Source organism: Engystomops pustulosus, chromosome 6 (genome assembly GCF_040894005.1).
Source record: "Engystomops pustulosus chromosome 6, aEngPut4.maternal, whole genome shotgun sequence".
Lineage (NCBI taxonomy): Eukaryota > Metazoa > Chordata > Amphibia > Anura > Leptodactylidae > Engystomops > Engystomops pustulosus.
This window is the reverse complement of record NC_092416.1, coordinates 98,462,795-98,487,763: the sequence shown is the minus strand read 5'-3', so window position 1 is coordinate 98,487,763 and position 24,969 is coordinate 98,462,795. Positions and strand designations below refer to the sequence as shown.

The window sequence follows — 24,969 nt, the reverse complement described above, 5'->3', positions numbered from 1 at the left end:
TAACATGAAGTACAAAGTGTCACGAGAAAACAATTTCAAAATCACTTGGATATGTTAAAGCGTTCCGAAGTTATAACCACTTATAGTGACACAGGGCAGATTTGAAAAAATGGGCCGAGTCAGGAAGGTGAAAAGTGGCTTCAGCGTTAAGGGGTTAACTCCTGTATTTTTTGTGTCATTTTTCAATTTTAGAAACCATTTTGTAAGTTGCTAAAGAAGACATGAAAATGTAACATGCCCTATTGAAGCTCTCTAAGCCATTCAATCAGTGAGGAAAACAGTAACTTGGTGCTTCCTGTAAAATAAAAAAATAAGAAAAGCAATAAAACTGTACCCAGAATATGGAAAGGAAACCTCTGACAGAATAGGATGTTTCTACTTGTACGCTATCAGTGGAGTGTTGTACTCATAAATATTCCTAAACCACAAGCAGAAGGTAAATTATTTTGAAGAGGGGGTAGATAATAAGCTTTTATATTGAGACACTCAAGTTTCATGAATGTATATATACATTATCAATGCACACATTCCTCATGATAAGAATGAAGCCTAGTTCAAAGCCTGGGCGAATATGGTCATGGAATTAGTTTGCTCTGATACTCTCACACTGTTTACATTATAAACAGAAACCGGTAACTCTTCACTCACTTTGAAAATAGAAAACTGCCCACCTTCTATCTTTACCAAGCAATCAAAGTGTCAGAGACCAAGAGACGAAAATGCACAGAAGAAAACAGTATGGTAATGAGTATGTTGATGAAATACAGAAGAATGCAAATCCATCTTCACATGGAAATAGAAAATTAATGATTGCCAGCATAACTGTATGGAAATGGGAATGATGCAAAAATTATTTAAAATCCGGACTACTGAGCAGTGCTATTTATTTGTATGTTAATTACTGTAAATTTATTGTAAACACTGTTCTTGTACAAACTGAATAAAATCAATGTTAAATAAAAAGAATAAATTATTTGACAAAACAAGATCGAGATGAGTAAACAAACCTGAGCTTGAACCTCTTTGATTTGATTTTGGGTATGCTTTTATTCCAGAAATAGTGTAATTCTTGTCCATTAGGTTGTGGTTGGTATGCAAATCATCAATGGAACTTTTTTACAGGAAGGTCTGATTCCTTTTTATAATAATTATTAGATAACTGTCAGACACCAGAGGAAGTGGACCGACTGTAGCACCGCGGACGATGACGTAAGCCAACTCCTGGGAGCAGAGTCTAAGTGACACCCGGTTTTCACCAGAGCTTGCCACAAAGCAGGTTGGACTTTCTCTGGTGTGGTACCACCAGATCGCTCCACAGGCGCGACTTTGTCTGCAGTGGTGAGGCGAGGTACAGAGTAGTGAGGCTGAGACAGAGTAGGGGACAGGCAGGTGTCAGGACAGGCAGCACGGGATCATAGTCGGGGACTTAGCGGAAGGTCAGGACAGGCAGCACAGGAGCAAAGTCAGGAAAGAAATTGAAGTCACAGCCGGAAATCACTATGAACACAGAGGATGTAGGGAACAAGCTTTCTCTAAGGCACAAGGCACGAAGATGCAGCAGGGGACACAGGAAGGGGCTGGGAATTTAACTTGGAAGGCTGTCAGCCAGCATTGGTGCACTGGCCCTTTAAATCTTAGGCGGCCGGCATGCGCATCCCCACCTCCTATTGAGGGAGGTATATTTTAATAGCCATTAAAATATAAAGAAAAGGTAATATGCTGTATACTGTTCATGATTATAACTTCTGTAGCCTGAGGACCACATTATGGTTGGTGAAGAACCAATCCAAGGACCACCTGACTTCACCTATAGCAGTCACATTTCCCGGTGACTTAATTATATAATTCCTGGTACTCAGATACTCCCAGGACTTAAGGTGGACCATGGAGGGCTCCCACCAAGCATCGTGGTATAGTTATTGGGTACACAACAGAACAGTATAAAGTAATGATAGAGAGCAAAAGAAAGAAAAGGGGGTGGGGATTTCTTTTTTAATTAAGAAATTCTCAAAGAACAATACTTGGGGTGGGTACTCTCTGGTCTTTGAAGTACTTCCAACAATTAATTATTCTACAAAAAAAATATTTTCCCCCAAAAAATATAAAGAGAAGAGAAAAGAAGGCGGACCAAAAATATGGCTTAATGAATGCAGAATACGCTAGTTGTTCATTAAGGCCCATGGGAGAGACTGTCTTTAAGTGGTAAATCTATTCAGTTTCTTTTTGTAATAGTTTTTTATCACAGTCTCCTCTGCGAATGGAGACAGGTACCACCTCTAATACTAGAAATTCAATGCATCTACTATTTCAACCATGATGGTCAGTTACATGTTTTGCCAATGGTTTATTGCGTGTGTTTGATATATCTCCTATGTGTTCCAAGATACGGGTCTTAAACTCGCATATTGTTTTCCCTACACATCTCATACCACATTTACAAGTGCAGAGATATACTACCTGGGGAGTACGACAATTTGCTAAATTTCTTGCTTTATAAATGCTACCCGAGTTGGTGTCCTGAAAGGTGGAGCATCTTTTTACCCATTTTCAGGCTTTACATTTTCTGCATTTGAATGTCCTTGTCTATTTGTCAACCAGGTATCATGTGTAGATTTTGGAGTAAAATGGCTCCTAATGATCCTATCCCGGATATTTCTACCCCTGCGATATCTAATTGTTGGTCTATCGGGAAGTATATCTTTTAGATCCAGGTCTGTTGAAAGTAGGACCCAATACTTCTCAAAGATATGTCTTATCTTTTCATATCTCTTTCATATCGAATTCCCCATCATATGGGTAGAGGGGATCTCTTCCAGTGCAAGAGATTGTTGCCCGCTGTTTTCTTGCAAAACAATGTGGTTGAGATAGTGTTATCTTTCATCCTGTTTTATGAATTTCTGAGGTAAATTTAAGCCCAATTTCAATTACATTAAGGTAGTTCATAAAACGTGTAAATTCCCCACATGTACAGGACCAGATTACGAATACATCGTCAATATATTGTGTCCAAAACACAATGTGTTCAGACAACTTAACCATGCTTTCTAAAAATACAATCTTGTTCTCCCACCAGCCCTTGGAGTCAAATACAAAATAATTGTGCGTAAGTACAAACTCCATGAGGTCTGAAACAAATTTATTATGCTTCATGTAGAGCCTTGATCTGGTATCTAGAAAGCTTGATATAGCAAACAGGCCTGCACTATGTGGTATTGAGCTATATAAGGCTCCCACATCAATGCTAGCCAACCACATATGTTCCCCTATTTGTATATCCTCAATTTTGTTCAAAAGGTCAGTGGTATCACGCATAAATGAGGGTATAGCAGAGACGAAACCACGCAGAATTTGATACATATAGATGCCTATGTTTTGTGAAAGACTATCCACCCCTGAGACGATGGGTCTACATTTCAAAGGGGGATACCCCTTATTGACTTTCGGTAGTCCACAAAAAGTAGCCACCTGTGGTTAGTTGGGCAACAGAAATTTAAACTCTATCAGGCGTTCCCTTTTTGCCTGTTTGAGTAGCATCTCTAAGGTATCTCTATAGTTTGACCCCATACCGACATTTGAAGTAATAGTACTGCATCACGGGAGGTGCGTTCCCTCAATTTGCAGTAGTGTTACGTCAAGATTCTGGCACTGGCTCCGTTCAGAAGCTGCATACAGTAGGCTGCATACAGAAGCTGCGGGTGTCGGCTATATATTATAGCCGACACCCGCCTCTAACACCCGCGATCTGAGATTTCTCCGATCGTGTGTGTTAACCCCTAACAAGGGGCATTTAACAAGAATCGGACCCCCCCACCCGGTAAGCCCCTCCCGGGGCTGCGCAATCTTCTTCTGGGAGCTGGGTCCTGCCTTCTGGTTGTAACACACTGAGCATGCGCAGCAAAAGTGATCAAAAAAAGTAAACTTATGTGCGCCAAAATGGTACCACTGAAAAGGACAACTCAATACATAAAAAAATAAGCCCTAAGAGTTTTTTTCCAGTAAAATTGTAAAAATAAATGAAAAACTATAAAAATGAGGTATCACCGTGATCATAGTGATCTATAGAATAAAGTATTTTTAGTGTACGGTGTACGACCCCCAAAAGTTATTAAAAAAAAGGAAACCGAAATTGACAATTTTCTTTTCCCTCATACATTCATGGGTTAATAAAATCTCATCAATAAGCTAATGAGCCACTAAAATGAAATATTTGTAAAGTGCATCTCATGTCACAAAAAATAAGCCCTTAAATGTCCAAGTTGCCAAAAAAATAAAGATTGTACAGCCAATAAAATGTGACAATGTGCATAATCTGCTCTGAATGGCACAGCTTCCCTTCGATGCCCTGGCCTGTGTCCATATAGTAGGTTATCACCACATATGGGGTATTGTTATAATCGGGAGAGATTGAGTATCAAATTTTGTAGTGCGGTTTGGTATTTTATCTACTGAGAATTTGTACATTTTTTCAAAAACACATTAATTTAGCCAAAAAAATGTTACTTTCTGATTTTGTTTTAACCCCTGTAAAACAATTAAAGGGTTAACAAACTTCATAAAAGTTGTTTTACGTACGTTGAGGGGTATGATTTCTATATTGGGGTACTTTAAGTGACATGAAATATGTGCAGGTGCCTCAATATCAGGATTTAGCGTTTTTATGAAAATGTGAACATCGCACCTAGCGTTCAAAGCCCCATAACATCCTACGAAAATAAGAGTATGCATAAAAAACCATGTCCACATAAAGTAGATATTTAGTGAATGTTAGTTATTAAGTATTTTTGCGATTATAACTATGCGTGGAAAAAGTAGAACATTTTGAAGTATTTTTCCAAATTTTCACCAATTATTTGATTTTCTCATAAATAAATGCAAAACATGCCACCAAAATTTTTCAACTAACATGAAGTACAAAGTGTCACGAGACAACAATTTTAAAATCACTTGGATATCTTAAAGCATTTCAAAGTCATAACCATTTATAGTGACACAGGGCAGATTTGAAAAAATGGGCCGTGCCAGGAAGGTGAAAAGTGGCTTCGGCATTAAGGGGTTAATGTAGGGTCTTCTTTTATTATTTCATAATAGTCTCTATCCTGTAGAATATTTAAACACATAATCCGGTATTCAGCGACAATTATTAGGACAATATTACCACCCTTGTCGGATGGTTTTAAAACAAGGGATTTGTTATTCTCCAAGTCTAATAACGCTTGCATCTTATCATGGGGAACCTGAGTTTTTGGATATAGTTCCAAATCTTCAAGTGCCTTCTGAACACATTGTAAAAATATGTCTATGTTGTTGACATCCTCTTGTGTTGGTAAAGCTCTACTTTTTAATCTTAAAGACGTAAAAGGACCTATACCTTCTTCCACACAGGCCATTCTTTCTAGAAACTCATGGTCCTCTAGACTTTCTAAGTCTTCTATTTCTATTCCCAATTCTTGACATCTACGTATATTTACATGTTTGAAAAGCTTTTTCCATCTTACTTTCCGGATAAACAAATGAAGATCCTTAATTCAATCAAAGCATTTAAACTTTGTCGTAGGGACAAATGACAACCCCTTTTCAAGGATCACCCTCCCGTCCCTGTCAAAGTATGTATGGAAAGATTTATAATTTGTGGTGGCTTTTCATTTTTGTTCCCTATTTTGGAATGGAATGGATGGAGTTGCAGTGTTAAGGGAGCCGTATTTATCGACCACGATGTTGGTCTGTGTTCCATAGTGATTATAGGAAGGACTGTCTGAGAGGAAGATGCAGAGAAGGGTAGTAAGGATGTAGATAAGTGTGTAGATAATTCTGGGGACGTATGTTCGGCATTTGGAGGTCATGGTGTAGTGTTTTATTCTATTCATATATCTATTAGTAGAACCACGATTGCCTCGATTACCTCTTCCCCTGCCCCTTCCACCTCTGCCCCCTCTACGTGTTTTTGCTGAGAACTCTCAAGTTCAGAGCCCTCAACGTCTGAAGATGATATTTCTACATCCATTTCTTCATTAGATTCTAGAAAAAAGTATGCTTTCTTCTCTTTAAATTCAGTCAGTCTGACTGTTGGAAAACTGCCAGTCTAACACATAGACATCGGCGCAAAATCCTGCCTAATGATAAATCTCCCCCTATGTTTATAAATCTTTCCTTATATCGTTTGATTGTTTACAAACTATACTAGCATCTTGTCACATTTTTGCCCCATATCAAGTAACATACCTCTGTACTTAATGACATTCTCTTTCTTTAAACGTTTGACAAAGTGAAAAAAAAAACATTATATACCATGCATGATTTATTTTTGGCAAGAATGACACAGCAGTTCTGGTCAGCATTTTCATTACTGACTCTGCTCCAAAAGTTCTATTCTAAATTCACACAAAATCATTAAAGGGGTTGCTTTCTTGCAAAAACAGCACCACCCTTGACCATGGTTCGTGCCGGTATTGTAGCTCACTGTATAGATATGGATGGAGCTTAGTTGTAACACTGCACACTACCAATGATCAGGAAAGGTGCTGCTTTTGGATGGAAGCAGCCATGTTTTTAAACTTCTGAACAATCTCTTCAGATATAGACCTGGTTCCCACCCAAGTCTTATTTACTTGCGGTTGCTCTAATGTAGAAATACATGGAATCTCTCTTAATACTCTGAATTGTCATCCAGCTGGACATTTACATAATACCTTCAGTGTATTCTGGTGTCACAAGAACTAGTAGAGGTATCCTACATTCAGTCAAATTAAATATAAATGAATTTATACTTTTGGTGCCTTTTCCGTTACAAAAGCAAAAGATAAATGAATAGTGGTCAAAATAAAAAAATAATGCCCTGATTGAGAAGGTGATGTGCAGACATCTGACATACACTCACCGGCCACTTTATTAGGTACACCTGTCCAACTGCTCGTTAACACTTAATTTCTAATCAGCCAATCACATGGCGGCAACTCAGTGCATTTAGGCATGTAGACATGGTCAAGACAATCTCCTGCAGTTCAAACCGAGCATCAGTATGGGGAAGAAAGGTGATTTGAGTGCCTTTGAACGTGGCATGGTTGTTGGTGCCAGAGGGGCTGGTCTGACTATTTCAGAAACTGCTGATCTACTGGGATTTTCACGCACAACCATCTCTAGGGTTTACAGAGAATGGTACGAAAAAGAAAAAACATCCAGTGAGTGGCAGTTCTGTGGGCGGAAATGAATTGTTGATGCCAGAGGTCAGAGGAGAATGGGCAGACTGGTTCGAGCTGATAGAAAGGAAACAGTGACTCAAATCACCACCCGTTACAACCAAGGTAGGCAGAAGAGCATCTCTGAACGTCGAACTTTGAGGCAGATGGGCTACAGCAGCAGAACACCACACCGGGTGCCACTCCTTTCAGCTAAGAACAGGAAACTGAGGCTACAATTTGCACAAGCTCATCGAAATTGGACAGTAGAAGATTGGAAAAACGTTGCCTGGTCTGATGAGTCTCGATTTCTGCTGTGAAATTTGGATGGTAGGGTCAGAATTTGGCATCAACAACATGAAAGCATGGATCCATCCTGCCTTGTATCAACGGTTCAGGCTGGTGGCAGTGGTGTCATGGTGTGGGGAATATTTTCTTGGCACTCTTTGGGCCCCTTGGTACCAATTGAGCATCGTTGCAACGCCACAGCCTACCTGAGTATTGTTGCTGACCATGTCCATCCCTTTATGACCACAATGTACCCAACATCTGATGGCTACTTTCAGCAGGATAATGCGCCATGTCATAAAGCTGGAATCATCTCAGACTGGTTTCTTGAACATGACAATGAGTTCACTGTACTCAAATGGCCTCCACAGTCACCAGATCTCAATCCAATAGAGCATCTTTGGGATGTGGTGGAACGGGAGATTCGCATCATGGATGTGCAGCCGACAAATCTGCGGCAACTGTGTGATGCCATCATGTCAATATGGACCAAAATCTCTGAGGAATGCTTCCAGCACCTTGTTGAATCTATGCCATGAAGAATTGAGACAGTTCTGAAGGCAAAAGGGGGTCCAACCCGTTACTAGCATGGTGTACCTAATAAAGTGGCCGGTGAGTGTAAGTGACTAATGCTAAAATTTGCAAATGAGTCTGATTTTCACAGACAGTACTACACACTGATTGGCAGCAATATATTACTGGTGCCACAAAGCTAATAATATTAAGCAAAACTCTATTAACAATTAGGCTTTGTACACAGTGAGAGCCTGTATTGTGACACTAAAGAGCCGTGCCACCTTATAGTGCTTTCACACTGCACTGTATTGCAAAAATATTCTTCCCTAAAGGAAAGTTTCTGTGTGTTGTAAACCTTGCTTCTATGGAGCTGTAATATAGTTTTTGTAATGTGCCTTTATACTGTATAAAAAGAAAATTAAGCATGAAAAATTGCGTAGTGTACATTCAATATCTCTGTGGCATGCTGGCATAAAAGACCCCTAAGACCCTTCCACTTCCACATAAACACCAACCTGCTCCTAAGATATGTGCAGTAACAGGAGAATTGCAGCAAAGCCAAAATATGCTGCTACAGTCATTATTTATACGGTTAATATATACCCAGTTCACAGGTCCTAATTTATAGTAGTATCAGTGAAATATCAGTACAGCTGCTGCACTTCCTCCTACCTCCAGATTGCCATAACAAGCTTAAGAGTCAGTATGGGCCTAGTAGAAAACCCATCCCTGAGTCCAAGCACGTAAAGTGTAATCATAAAACATTCATTCCTGATTACCATAGCACCTGATTTATATAAGATGCACACAGGAAGGCTCATGGCAGCAGTGAAGAAGGTGGAAAGGTTTGAATAGATTGATGTGCATCTCACAGTAGTCACATCCCTGAAAAAGAACTTTTACATAGAAACAAATGATACTAAGAATGTCTGAAAAAGCATCAGCTCCACTGACATAAATGGAAAGATGACCACATTAGATGATAACATTGTACTAGCCAGAGCTCCTAATTATCTATACACTGTTTTCATACCATAAGACACACTATTTAGCAAAAAAAAAAATCTAACTAAAATGTGCCTTCATCTTATTGTCCAAAGAGCAGGAGGATCGAGCACCACCAGACCCTCTTGACCGCTGTCTAGAAGATCAGATGAAGCACTAACCTAGAGGCTCTGCACTGCTCTCCCTCTACCTGCCACCCCGACATGACAAATACTACAGGACCTGGAGTGATGTCAGAAGCAGGTCACTGCAACTACGTTTAGGTCCTGCAACCTATTCATGCTGCCAGAGATAGTGACAGGGAAGACAGAGATAAAGTTGTGAGTGGAACTGAGTATGAAGAAGAGGTATGTGTGTGATAAATTGAATGGAAGTAGCAGTGCTGAGTTTGTTCATGTGAGTGAAATTATGTAGCAGACCTAATTGCATGAATAAAGCAAAAAGTGTGTGAGAGAATGGATGGAGCTCAGTACTTGTGCTGTTGTAATCTCAGTGCTGATCCTCATCCTGTAAAGCCAAATCTCAGAGGGGCTAGAGTAGCCACTTAGACTCATTCTCATAATTTTAAAAGGCACCAATCATGCGCGTTGACCCCTTAAGTGATAGCAAAAGATTTAAATTTTTTAAAAATCATTTATAAAATTTATATAACTTTGGTATCCTCCTGATCCTACCAACCCACAGAATAAAACTGAGTTGTCATTTGGAGCATACAGTGAAAGGTGTAAAAATGAAGCCCACAAGAAAATGCTGCAAAAGCATTTTTTTTGTCAATATCACTGTCAATGTCAATTTTTTTCCATCTTTCCAGAGCACTCTATAGACTATAAAATGCCCCCTCTAGTAAGTATGCATAATAAAAACATATATAGCTGCATACATAGAAAAATGAAAACAAATGTTACAGATTTTTGATGGTGGAGAGCGAAAAAAGGAAATTTTAAAATGGCAAAAGTGGGAAGGGGTTAAAATCCTACAAAAACAGTATACATTTGAAATCTTACTGACCCAAATAGTGAAGCATATTTGTCATTTAAACCATAAAGTGAATGCCAAAAAACAAAATCTGTAAGAAAATGGCACAACTGAATCACAATTTTTTTTCCATCTTCCTTATACATTGCATGGCAAATTAAATACTAGGAAGTACAATTTGTGCTGCAGATAACAAGACTCTGTACAGCTATGTAAATAAAAAAAAGTGTTTGGAATGAGGGGAGTCAAAAACAGAAACCCAAAAGCAGAAGAGCCAAGGCAGGGGTATACAACTTATTTACTGTAGGGGATAAAATGATACATTTTATAAGAATCTCTCTCCCTCTTGTTCTCTCACTACTAGGTTTCTTAGCTTTATTCTTAAATGTTGAAAGGGTAATGGGGCTGTGATTGTCATTAGAGGCCACTTTTAAGAAAATTAATTGTAAAGAGTCAAACAGTTCCTGACCCGCATCTATTATTTATCCATCGATGAGCATTTCTTTGAACAATTAAGTAGTATCAGAATATATTGTATTAAAGTGAGTGATCAAATTGTTTTTCAGAGACGTCAAAGATTTATTTGATGCAAAAATGCCATACAAAATTATAATCACACTGAGAGATCATAGAAGAAATTGTTTCAGTCACAGTAAGAGCTATAGCAGACTTGAAATACAGTTTTACTTTGATGCGCTCTCCATGGTGGTCTGTAAAGATAATTCAAATACTATAATATATTTTTTTTAATACATGGCTTCTGAGTCATGCTTTGAAATTACTTTACATTATGTGACAAAATGGTGAACAATCTAAATTCAGCTGCAGCATTGCCAGGATCACATAATCAAGCTGTGAAAGAATTATGCTGGGGGCTTTCCTAGGGCTACAAGGAAATGGATAGATAACGCTTATCAGCCAGCTCATCTGTGTCATTGTCACATTAATATCCTATGACAGGGTGAATTGTTAAAAGGGATAAAATGAGTTACAAGGCTAAAAATGTTATGCTAGATAATCCCAAGGAATTTGGAGCCTGACAAGGAAGATCTAAAAAGATGTACAGTTTTCACCCTGTTTCTAATTTGTGGGTTTCTACATAAGAGAACAGGTGATTTCTCATTAATATTTGAAATGTTCTCAAAAACTCTGGAGTCGGTAAATTCATTTAACACTTAATGTTTTAAATGTTCTTATTGTTAATGCTTAAACGGTGTTTGGTTGAAAAAATGTCATATTAAAACTTCATACAAAAATAAACCTTACATATGCTCATAAAGGTACAGTATCACAACAAGCTGTATATGTGTTCCAGGGCTTCCCTTTAAACTAGAAACACTATGGATATTTCCTCCGCCATGAGGGATGATGTATCATGAAGCTCTGGTATAGAAATGTCTCGTGTAGAATTGCTTTAACCTGGGGCCTGTTAAGGTTAGAATGGACCTACTCCACTGTTGGGTGTGCCCCCTCACACCCCTTCATGCCCTCTTGCATGGAGGTGACGAAAGAGGGAAAAAATTAAAATTCAGTACAAGCCTGTAATTTTTTTTTTAAATTCAGTTTCTACATGAGGTCCAGCCTGCCAAGAATTGCTTTATAACCCGCTCCCCGTTCCTGGTGCTGAATAGTGAGTTGAGGTGGCATAAGACAGGAAATAGACTCAATTCCTGGCCATGCCAGAAAACTGGCATAAAAATTTTAATAAATCCTCCTGTTAACTCTGTCTTAACTGTGCAATTGTGAAAACATCTGCCATTTGCCAACCTGTTAAACTTTTCACTTTAGCCTACTTACCCCAGATTTATTAAGCAAAACCAGATGTAGTAGACCAGATGTAATGTGCCACATAAGCCAAATTTATCAAGCAGTCTTGGCCACTAGGATAAATATGACATATACAAACCCCCTAAGACACTGTAAAAATCGGTGCAAGAACCCTGCTCAATGACAAATTCCACTCCCTGTGTGTCTCTTGTCTCTTCTATCAGACAGAACATGAATGCTAGCTTCAATCCTATGTAATCATCTATTTGCAATGACTGTTCTTTATGTGAAATATTATTTTTGATGCTTATACCCCCTCACATTAGTCATGAAGGCTTGAATTCATACAACAAAGGGGCACTGTCCCATTGGCTTTTAACAAACACAAGGCTTTACCAAAAACAGTGCTGTGATGAGAACTACACCTCAGCTCCCTTCTAGCAGACCCTTGTGTTAGGGATAGTGAAAATCCCGGAGCCAATAACTTACAAATGATATATTCTATATTACTTAGATGTTGAAATAGGTACTATATCTAATCTTTCATTATCCAGCACTTGGAGACATCATTGATGCATCTCTCGGTATAATAATAATTGGACTCACACCTATTTTGAGTAGGTACTTAATGAATCTCTTTCTTGCCTACAGATAATCCAATGCAATTTCTGTACAATTCATGTATATATTTATGTGTCCTAAAACACTTACCGTATATTCCTGCGTATAAGACGACTTTTGAAGACAGAAAAATCTTCTGTCTTCTCTGGGGTAGTCTTATACGCCGGTAATCGTCTTATACGGCGGCGGTCGGGTCCCGGTGCATGGAGAGGGCTCATGGGCTGAGCCCTCTCCATAGCCGGTAAGTCTTTGCTGCATATTGCTAGCACCGATTGCGGGTGTTTTCACAGCGATGGCTGCCGGCAGCCTCAAAAAGCTGCCGGCAGCCTCAAAAAAACATCGGGGCGCATACTCACCCTCCGTTGGCCCCGATGTCCGCGCAGCTCGTCTTCAGTCTTCCGCGCCGTCTTCTTTCTTCTGCTGGGCGCCGCCATGTTTTTCCCAGCAGAGGCGCGACATACTAGGCGCCTGCCGGGGCCACCGGAGGGTGAGTATATAAGTTTTTATTTTTTTTTTTAATGCTGGGCTGGGCTGGGCTGTATACTACTGGGGGCTGGGCTGGGCTGTATACTACTGGGGGCTGTGCTGTATACTACTGGGGGCTGTGCTGTATACTACTGGGGGCAGTGCTGTATACTACTGGGGGCAGTGCTGTATACTACTGGGGTTGTGCTGTATACTACTGGGGGTTGTGCTGTATACTACTGGGGGCAGTGCTGTATACTACTGGGGGCAGTGCTGTATACTACTGAGGGCTGTGCTGTATACTACTGGGGGCTGTGCTGTATACTACTGGGGGCTGTGCTGTATACTACTGGGGGCAGTGCTGTATACTACTGGGGGCTGTGCTGTATACTACTGGGGGCTGTGCTGTATACTACTGGGGGCAGTGCTGTATACTACTGGGGGCTGTGCTGTAATGGTAATGTTGTTGTTGTATGCCTTATGTTTATGAGCGACAGTTTTCCTGCTATATACCTGCATGTCATAAGAATTTAAATTAAAAAAAGGACCATGTTAAATTCAAATCTGTTTTTTTTTATTTTTTTTTTACCGGTGTTTTGTATGCGTTGGAAAAGGGGTAGTCTTATACGGTGAATATATCTTAAAATCTATATTTTAAACAGGAAAGTAGGGGGGTCGTCTTATACACCAGGTCGTCTTATACGCCGGAATATACTAATCATATATATTTTCAGTGATTTGGTACAGGATTAGATATACTTTCATTACTGTTGTCAGCTTTGTTTTGAAGCCAGGAATGTTCAGTCTCAGCAAGTTAGACATTTTAAATAGGTCACTGGTATAATAAGTAGTAAAGGGACTCTAGACCTAATATCATCAGAAGGTCTGTCTAAATCTCATATGGTGGCACGCTTCACTGTGTTGTAGATTGGTACAACACCTCTGCTTGATATCTGGTAATAAATCTTGCATGACTGCAAGTAGGACAGCCTCAAGGCGTCTCTTACAGCCTCAGGCTAATCACAGCTGTAGAAAGACTGATTTGTTTTATTTGTAAAGTTTTCAAATGCCTTTACATTTCTATAGGACACACAGAACAAGATGCCCCAAAGAAAGTGAGACAAAAAGGTAAACAGGACACAACGAGGTGTTCCTTATTGGAAATGACAGCAGTTGAAGTGCCCTAGGCTCCCACAATTGGGACTGCAATAAGCCATCACATCAGAAAGGATTTGTTGTCCTCCTTCTTTTCAAGTTTACAGATTACATTAATAGATTAGATGCAGCCTGTTCAAATTATTTTTTTCAACACAAACTAGGATTAAAATCAAAACAGAATGGATTAAACGACAAATATGCATTGTCCATCCTACTACACGCCACTTATAATTTTGGATAAAAATTCTTATCTGCACGCAACATCCTGTTTGTACTTGTGTGTACTTGTTTGTACAGATGACTAAGAAAATTGCAGCGTAGGATGACCCAGAATTGTGCCAGTCCAAAATTTCTGATATCTTGGCTGATTTCTTTAGACTTTCCCATGATGTTAGACAAAGAAGTGGTGTGTTTCAGGTAAGCCTTAAAATACTTTCAAAGGTATGTCTTTAATTAAAATTAATGTTGTCAATAAACCTGACATCATCATATGGGCTTTACCAAATTGTGTAACCCTTAATGGGTTATACCCATTAGGGCATTCACATTCAATTTAAATCTCCTGCTATATATACATTTTTTCAATTGGATGTTGAAAAAAAATTACCTGTGTGTAGACTACAACATGACTACATTAATAGTAAACTAACATCCAAATGAAAAAATGTAAATGTATGCTGATAAATACAACTAATTGGTATTCACAGATAAGAGTACCCCTTTAAGGACAAAACCCGTTCTGTGTTTCAATTTTTCACTTCTGAATTTAAAATATCCATATCTTTTTTATTTTTCTATGTAGAGCTGTATGAGGGCTTATTTACTGTGTAACAAATGCATTGAAATTAATGAAAAAAACATTTGCCCAATTGGTCCCTGTTTTTAAGGCTTTCACTATGTTATCTAAATGATCTCCATTTTATTCTTTTGGTCAGTATGGTCACAAAGATATCAAATATCTTTACGTTTATTACGTTTTATTATTAGATTTAAAACATGTAAAGCTTTTGTACAAAAAAAATTGCCATATTCTAAGACCAATAACTTTTTAATACTTTGGTGTAGGGATGGTGTAAATTGTAATTTTTGCAGATTGAGATGATAAATCTTACCATTTCGGGGACTGTATGCCCTTTTGATCACTTTTTTATTAATATTTTTATGTGCTGCCAAATGGAAAAAAAGTGGCAATTTGGGCACTATTTTCTATTACGGGCTTTACCAGTGGAATGACCGTTTTATATTTTGATATATCAGGCATTTTGGGACTTGCTTCAAATATTGTTAAAAATCCTGCACTCTGCAATAAAATTTCTGGCTAATTTGCCCATCATGTTAAAACATTACATAGCGTATCTCTAGTCCATATATAGAAGCTACGTGTTTCAAGTATTTTTACTCTTTCTCATGGCTACCATGGTTAGCCATGACAAAGACTAGGAATACTCGATATGCTCAGCTGCTATGTATGGACTACATATATGCTGTGATATGTTTAAACATGATGGAGAAATAAAAAAAGAAATTTTATTACAAAGTGCTGAATTTTAAACAATTTTTTAAGTATGTAATTCGCCCTACAGCCAGAGGCCATATCTTTTGCACTTGGACTAATGTGGGTCAGAACCAGGGGCGTTGCTAGGGTCGTAAAAGATTCAGGGCACGAGCCCCAATGCATAAAAATTGAGGGCGCGTTCACACGTTCCGCTAGCGCCGCGTTCATAACGCGACGCTAGCGCACAGGGGGCGGAGTTTGGGGCGATCGCATATGCGTTTCCAGAGAAACGCATGCGATCAGGTTATTAAGCACATGCATTTCCGGGGAAAAGCATATGCCATCGGCCCGAGCCCTGCCCACTGTGCGCTAGCGTCACGTTATGAACGCGACGATAGCGGAACGTGTGAACGCGCCCTGTTGTGTGTCAGAAATATTAAACATGAGAATGTCTCTTTATGTGACAGGCCTTATGTACACAATTGTGTTTATGAAATCTATAGGGCCTACTCTCCCACTGTATGAAATTGGCAAATTGGTAGATGCTGTGATGTCGTGATATGAAGCTATGTTGCCCTACAAACATTTATTTTAAAATAGAAAAGCTCAGTAATACCACTGCTTTACAGAAACACAGCAGAAAAGGAATTCTGCTTGGTGGATTTAGATATTTTCTCTTCCCTTTTCTTTCTGTAGACTAAATATAAATGAAATTGTCACTCAATGGCATACAATATTGAGTGTTAAATTTCTTACCCCTCTCATTATTCTTTCCCGCAGTTCTGCTTGAGTCAAGGGTCTCTCATCCTCATCTGCGGTGTGGATGTCAATGTCGCTGTCATAGTCATCTCTAAAAAATATAAGAAATGCAAACATTTGTCCAAAAGTGATGTATACGAGTGTAATTAGCATATCATTCCATATGCTTCTGCCGATCAAGTTTTCTCTGTACAGGCAGTCCCATACTTAAGAACACCTGACTTACAGATGACCCCTAGTTACAAACGGACCTCTGCATGTTGGTAATTTACTGTACTTTAGTCCGAGGCTACAATGATCAGCTGTAACAGTTATCAAAGGTGTCTGCAATTAAGCTTTATTGTTAATCCTGGTTCTTATAATGACCCAACATTTTTAAAATCCAATAGGCGCAGAGACCAAAAAAATTCGGGTGGGGTTACAATTATAAACTATACGTGCCATACAGTACCATACAAATTCAACTTAAGAACAAACCTACAGAACCTTGTATGTAACCTGGGGACCGCGTGAATTGCTTGTGTAAAAAAGCTAATATTTGCTTCTGGACACTATCCACACCATACATAAAATATTTACTTACATTTAGTTCATTGTAAACAATTGATCAAGATTAGCAATAAGTAAAAAAAGTTTTGAGTAATACAAATAGTTTTCATGATTGACTTTGATAGCTTGTTATAGGTGATGTCAGTCTTGATAGTTTGATGGTAATAAAAAAACAAACTGCATCAGACTTCAGGATAAAACAAGGGACTATAGATGAGCGAGCACTAAAATGCTCGGGTACTCGTTATTCGAGACAAACTTTTCCCGATGCTCGAGTGCTCGTCTTGAGTAACGAGCCCCATTGAAGTCAATGGGAGACTCGAGCATTTTTCAAGGGGACCAAGGCTCTGCACAGGGAAGCTTGGCCAAACACCTGGGAACCTCAGAAAAGGATGGAAACACCACGGAAATGGACAGGAAACAGCAGGGGCAGCATGAATGGATGCCTCTGAGGCTGCTTAATCGCACCATTATGCCAACATTATGGGCAAAAGTATGGCCATGACAGTGTGACCGAATGAGGCTAGATAGCATCTAAAACATGCAATAATTGACCCTGACACTATAGGGGACGGCATGCAGAGGCAGCGGCAGCAGTGGCAGGCTAGAGAGTGTCATGGCGACATACCCTAAATGGACTCAGGCTTCACCAAAGGAGGTGAGCAAGAAGCGCTGAAATGATTTCCTATGTGAACAAAAGGTTGACGGTATATTTAGTCAATAACACAGCATGGTGGCGACATAGTGACCAAGTTCCATAACGTATCTGGTGAAACACCCAAAAAATTAGCCTGACACAGCTCTTTTGATAAGGGGACGACATGTGGAGGCAGCCATGGAGACGACTTCCATGATTAAGAGCGACAGTATGGGGCATTCATATTGTGCTGCTATGATTGCAACTTCAGGTCTCCAGCATGGTGGCGACAGATGGGACGAGTTCCACTATGTATCTGATGAAACACCTGAAAATTCTGCCTGACACAGCTCGTTTGATAAGGGGATGATGTGCTGCATATCCTCTCGTGCTCCAGCGTATAGAGAGTTGAAAGTTGCGCATAGAGACATTAGTGGACGCTGTGGAGCATCGTGGAGGCAAAATGGACAGGAAACAGCAGGGGCAGCATGCATGGATGCCTCTGAGGCTGCCTAATCTTGGGATGGAGCTGGCGGTCCGCTGCCAGGCGAGCTTTCGCCAATCCAAGCCCCTGTCTCCCGGCTACTCCCCAAACAGCACTTCTAGGAACTTTTTGTATAAGTGTAGTAGTGTTCTTATAAGTTTGGGTTATGGTGGGTGAGGGGAATGTAAACAGATGCGCAAGAAGCGCTGAAATAATATCGGTAAATGATAAAAGTTTGCCAGTATATTTTGTGGATTACACAGCAGGGTGGCGACAAAGTTAACAAGTTTCATGTGGAAGCCATGAAAACAACCCAAAATTCTGCCTGACACAGCTCGTTTGATAAGGGGACCATGTATGGAGGCAGCTATATGGACGACTTTTGTAGGTAGCTATGGCGATGACGTGTGGAGGTAGCAATGGAGACAACGTGTGGAGGCAGCTAAAAAGACGACATGTGGAGGCTGCTATGGAGACAATTTAATTTGGATAGTGCCTGTATGTGGCAGTCCAAAAAAGTTTTCAAACCAGAGGAGCAGGTAGGTGGTCCTCCAGAAAAATTAAATAAATTGAGTGCCTGTATGTGGCAGTCCAAAAAAGTTTTCAAACCAGAGGAGCAGGTTGGTGGTCCTCCAGAAAAATTAAATACATAGAGTACTATAGCTAGAGCCAGTTGGCCCTCTCAAAACATAGCCAGTTTCCTCTGCTTTAGTGTACAAAGAGGAGGAGAAGGAGGACAATGAGGAGGAGGAGTGCATACATTATTCAGGTTGAGCTTCTTTCACCTGGTGGAGAATGGAAATCCTGAGAAATCCAGGCTTTATTCATCTTGATAAGCGTAAGCCTGTCAGCGCTGTCAGTCGACAGGCGTGTACGCTTATCGGTGATGATGCCACCAGCTGCACTGAAAACCCGCTCGGACAACACGCTAGCGGCAGGGCAGGCAAGAACCTCCAAGGCGTTCAGCGCCAGTTCGTGCCACATTTCCAGCTTTGAAACCGAGTAGTTGTAGGGAGCTGTGTGATCATTTAGGACGATGGTATGGTCAGCTACGTACTCCCTCACCATCTTTCTGTAAAGATCAGCCCTACTCTGCCGAGACTGGGGACAGGTGACAGTGTCTTGCTGGGGTGACATAAAACTGGCAAAGGCCTTGTAAAGCGTACCCCTGCCAGTGCTGGACAAGCTGCCTGCTCGCCTACTCTCCCTCGCTACTTGTCCCGCAGTAGTATGCCCTCTGCCGCTAGCGCTGTCAGAAGGGAAATACTGTTTCAGCTTGTGCACCAGGGCCTGCTGGTATTCATGCATTCTCACACTCCTTTCCTCTCCAGGGATGAGAGTGGAAAGATTTTGCTTGTACCGTGGGTCCAGGAGAGTGAATACCCAGTAATCGGTGCTGGAATAAATCCTTTGAACGCGAGGGGCACGGGATAGGCAGCCTAGCATGAAATCTGCCATATGCGCCAGAGTCCCAACGCGCAAGAATTCACTTCCCTCACTGGCCTGACTGTCCATTTCCTCCTCCTCCAACTCCTCTTCTTCTGCCCATACACGCTGAACAGTGAAGGACTGAACAATGGTCCCCTCTTCTGTCTCAAGAATCAGAGAAAAAAAAAAGTAGTGTGTCACTGACATGGTTTGATTCAAAAAACATAACAAATTTTATTAATATTCAACACTGAACACAAACATGCATATAAAATCAATTAAAACTGTACCAAAGTACATACAATTGTCTACCATGTTATGCACTTTGGTCGGTGCAAAAACAAGACACCTCCTGAATGGGTGGTATCCACCCAAAACCACCCCTAAACAATGAAAAGACACATATAAAGTGCAAGTGCATCTGTCAAGCTGCCATGGAAGTAAGGGTTAAGTCAATTAATGCCTACAATGCAAACATGGTAAAAAGTCGACAAAGGTAATGGAGGCAAACCCTAGTACATATAACAAGTGACCTGGCAAACAAACCAGAGAAATAGCAGCATGCAGGCGGGGTGGTGGAATGATCAGGAGGTGGAGGGCTCCCCACGCGTTACGTCTCCAACTGGAGATTTCCTCAGGGGTAAAGATGCCCCCTGTGTTGCAAGAATTCACTCCCCTCACTGGCCTGACTGCCCATTTCCTCCTCCTCCAACTCCTCCAACTCCTCTTCTTCTGCCCATACACGCTGAACAGTGAAGGACTGAACAATGGTCCCCTCTTCTGTCTCGCCAACATTCTCCTCCTCTTCCTTCTCATCCTCCTCCACCTCCTCCGATATGCGCTGAGAAACAGACCTGAGGGTGCTTTGGCTATCAACAAGGGAATCTTCTTCCCCCGTCTCTTGTGACGAGCGCAAAGCTTCCGACTTCATGCTGACCAGAGAGTTTTTCAACAGGCGAAGCAGCGGGATGGTGAGGCTGATGATGGCGGCATTGCCACTGAACATCTGTGTTGACTCCTCAAAGTTACTCAGCACCTGACAGATATCAGACATCCACGTCCACTCCTCATTGTAGACTTGAGGAAGCTGACTGACCTGACTACCAGTTCTGGTGGAAGTTGACATCTGGCAGTCTACAATCGCTCTGCGCTGCTGGTAAACTCTGGATAACATGGTTAATGTTGAATTCCACCTCGTGGGCACGTCGCACAACAGTCGGTGAGCGGGCAGTTGGAGGCGGCGCTGCGCTGCCCTGAGAGTGGCAGCATCTGTGCTGGACTTCCTGAAATGAGCACAGATGCGGCGCACCTTCGTGAGCAAATCAGACAGATTGGGGTATGTCTTGAGGAAACGCTGAACTATGAGATTTAACACATGGGCCAGGCATGGCACATGTGTCAGTCTGCCGAGTTGCAGAGCCGCCACCAGGTTACGGCCGTTGTCACACACAACCATGCCTGGCTTCAGGTTCAGCGGTGCCAGCCACAGATCAGTCTGCGCCGTGATGTCCTGTAATAGCTCTTGGGCGGTGTGCCTTTTATCGCCTAGGCTCAGCAGTTTGAGCACCGCCTGCTGTCGCTTAGCGATGGCACTGCTGCTGTGCCTAGAGCTACCGACTGATGGCGCCATGCCCAGGGATGGTAATTCGGAGGAGGAGGGGTGGGAGGAGGAGGAGGCATAGTAGGCCTTTGAGACCTGGACCGAGGTAGGCCCCGCAATCCTCGGCGTCGGCAGTATATGACCAGCCCCAGGGTCAGACTCGGTCCCAGCCTCCACCAAGTTAACCCAATGTGCCGTCAGCAATATATAGTGGCCCTGCCCGATAGCACTCGTCCACGTGTCCGTGGTCAGGTGGACATTGTCAGAAACGGCGTTGGTAAGGGCACGGATGATGTTGTCTGACACATGCTTGTGCAGGGCTGGGACGGCACATCGGGAAAAGTAGTGGCGGCTGTGGACCGAATACCGAGGGGAGGCCGCCGCCATGAGATTTCGAAAGGCCTCGGTCTCTAACAGCCTATAGGGCAGCATCTCCAGGCTAAGCAGTTTGGAGATGTGGACGTTGAGGGCTTGGGCGTGTGGGTGGGTTGCACTATACTTCCTTTTGCACTCCCACGTCTGGGGTATGGAGAGCTGAACGCTGGTGGATGCTGTGGAGGATCGTGGAGGCGAAGATGGGGTTTTCGCACGGGAGGTGCTTGGGCCGGGGTCCTGGGCAGGGGGCTGACTAGCAGATGACACAGGGGAAGGAGCAGTGGTGTGCCCGGCCGGAGGTGAACGGGCTTGGTGCCATTGAGTGGGGTGTTTAGCATTTATATGCCTGCCCAGACTTCTGAAAATCTAGCCCTCGCCATAGGAGCTTGACTTCGGGAAACATTTGGCGCTGATGCACCAGCTCTGGCCCTGCCTCTCCGTCTGGCCCCACCACTGCCTCTTCCAACCTGTTCTGCTATAGGACTCGCCTCCGTCTCAGAAGCACCGTGTTCACCCGGCCTATCAACCCAGCTTGGGTCGGTCACCTCATCATCCTCCGATCCCTCAGTCTGCTCCCCCCTCGGACTTCCTGCCCTGACAACAACTTCACCACTGTCTGACAACCGTGTCTCCTCATCGTACGACACCTCGTTACACACTACTTCCACTACGTCAATAATGTCATCATCACCCACAGACTGCGACCGGAGGAAAACCTGGGCATCGGAAAATAGCTCAGCCGCAACCGGACAAGTGGTTTGTGACTGTGGGAAGGGTCCAGAAAACAGTTCCTCAGAGTATGCCGGTTCAAATGCCAAATTTTGCTGGGAGGGGGCAGACTGGGGGGAAGGAGGCTGAGGTGGAGGAGCTGGAGGAGTGCTGATTTAGGTGACATGGGTGGACTGCATGGAAGACTGACTGGTGGACAAATGGCTAGAAGCATTGTCCGCAATCCACGACATCACCTCTTCGCACTGTTCTGCCCTTAACAGTGCTCTACCACGAGTCCCAGTAACTTGAGACATGATGAACCTAGGGAGTGTAGCTCTGCGGCGTTCCCCTGCTCCCTCATCAGCAGGTGGTGTCCCACCCCGCCCAGGACCACGGCCTCTGATCCCTGCAGTAGTTGGACGCCCACGTCCACGCCCTCGTCCTCTGTGCCTGATGACTTTGAGTTATAAAAAGAAATAGACGTAAAAGAAAATAAATCAGAAGACTGTGCCTAATTCAAATCAAACCCCTAATAAATTGTCCCACTTCGGTGTTTGAGGTGGATATGTGTGTCACTAAGAGCTAAATACAACGTTCGCAAGTCTCCCAGCAAATTCCTCACAATATGGTACTAGCTGCACTGCTAGTGACAGCAAGCCCAGCCACAAGCAAACCAAAAAAAAGTAAAATATAACGCTATTGTAGGCCTAAATAAGCCGTTGGGGTCCTCCTATGGATATTTTCGAGCCTACACTGAAAGCACACTGCTTTGCCAGATCACTTTGAGTTATAAAAAGAAATAAACGTAAAAAAAAATAAATCAGCAGACTGTGCCTAATTCAAATCAAACCCCTAATAAATTGTCCCACTTCGGTGTTTGAGGTGGATATGTGTGTCACTAAGAGCTAAACACAACGGTCGCAAGTCTCCCAGCAAATTCCTCACAATATGGTACTAGCTGCACTACTAGTGGCAGCAAGCCCAGCCACAAGCAAGCCAAAAAAAAGTAAATATATAACGTTATTGTAGCCCTAAGAAGGGCTGTTGGGTTCTTGTAGAATCACTCCTGCCTAACACTATTCTAATAGAACACCCTAACGCTATCCCTGCAGCAGCAGCAGCAGCAGCAGCTCTCTCCCTAGCGGCATCCAGACAGAGAATGATCCGAGCAGCGCGGGCAGGGGCTAGTCTTTTCCAGGGTCACCTGATCAGGCCAGCCAACCACTGCTATCGACGTGTAAGGGTACCACGTCATGCTGGGTGGAGTGCAGAGTCTATTGGTTTGTGATTGGCTCTGTTTCTGGCCGCCAAAAATCACAACGGCGGGAGATGCCATTTTCTCGAGCTGGCGAAATACTCATCCGAGCAACGAGCAGTTTCGAGTACGCTAATGCTCGAACGTGCATCAAGCTCATCGCTCATCTCTTCAAGGGACCCAATAATAAATAAAATTGTTTGTTACTAGAAAAAAAAGAACAATAGGGGGAGCGTAGGGAAAGACCCTTCCAGTGAAGGTACCCATTTTCATGGGTGGGAAGTACAAATTTTTATTCCAGATGAATTTCCATGAGTAGTCTACATTTACATTCAGTAAGTATCACTACTATGTGGATAAAGGAATACAGGCAGCCTTTGCTGTGTTCACACAGGGAGAAATGCTGCAGACAAACTGGCATATTTTATAATTTGCTAAAAAATATACTCTTTCATATTCATTTAATTTACTATTCTATCGGTGAAAGACTGGTCTAATTTAACAAAAATACTAAATATCAAAATCTATAAATATAATGTATAAACAGGGCCGCATCTGCCATGAGGCGAGATGAAAATCTCGCTTCAGGCGGCAGAATGCGGGTCCCTGTAAAGGGCAGCGAAATTTGCCGCTCTAAAGTGGGCGATTCGGTTCGCCCACCAGCCAAATAAATCACACCTGTCTCTTTAAGACACAGGCGCGATTTATATGCGGAGCGACGCAGGGCCTTTCCGGCAGCTGCGTCGCTTGTACTAAGCAGTGGCACTGGCGTTATGACGTCACGGCGCCTGTGTCACTGTGCGGAGCCGCGGCTCACAGGAGACCCGCGTGAAGACCGGAGCCGCGCGCCGAGGGAGCAGCTGCCTGCAGGTGAGTATGATTTTATTATTTTTAATGTACTTTAATTAAATGTGGGGAGGTTTCATGTTATACTGGGAGGGGGGGGGGGGTACTATATGGGGCTAGAAAACGTTTAATACTGGGGGGGGGCGCTATAGATATCATTCGGGGCCATAATTATTTTATACTAGGGGGGGATGCTATATATATTATTTGGGGCCATAATTATTTTATACTAGGGGGGGGGATGCTATATATATTATTTGGGGCCATAATTATTTTATACTAGGGGGGGAATGCTATATTTATTATTTGGGGCCATAATTATTTTATACTAGGGGGGGGGGTGCTATATATATTATTTGGGGCCATAATTATTTTATACTAGGGGGGGATGTTATATATATTATTTGGGGCCTTAATTATTTTATACTAGGGGGGGGGGATGCTATATATATTATTTGGGGCCATAATTATTTTATACTAGGGGGGGTGCTATATATATTATTTGGGGCCATAATTATTTTATACTGGGGGGGAGCTATATATATATCATATGGGGCCATAATTATTTTATACTGGGGGGGGGAATGCTATATATATCATATGGGGCCATAATTATTTTATACTGGGGGGGGGGGGTGCTATATATATATTATTTGGGGCTATAATTTTTTTATACTGGGGGGGATGCTATATATATATATTATTTGGGGCTATAATTATTTTATAGGGGGGGCGATGCTATATATATATATACATATATATATATACATTATTTGGGGCTATACCGTAAGTATTTTATACTGGGGGGGATGCTATATATATATTATTTGGGGCTATGATTGTTTTAATACTGGGGGGATGCT

The 24,969-nt window shown here is 42.0% G+C and overlaps 1 protein-coding gene across 1 annotated transcript in view; it reads right to left on the bottom strand.

The window, feature by feature from the left end:
• ODAD1 (outer dynein arm docking complex subunit 1) overlaps positions 1-24,969 on the bottom strand; it is a 152,983-nt gene that overhangs the window by 5,275 nt on the left and 122,739 nt on the right. The window contains exon 14 of the mRNA XM_072110462.1: positions 16,219-16,312. Within this exon, the coding sequence (XP_071966563.1) occupies positions 16,219-16,312 (94 nt within the window). The remainder of the gene's footprint in view (positions 1-16,218; positions 16,313-24,969) is intronic.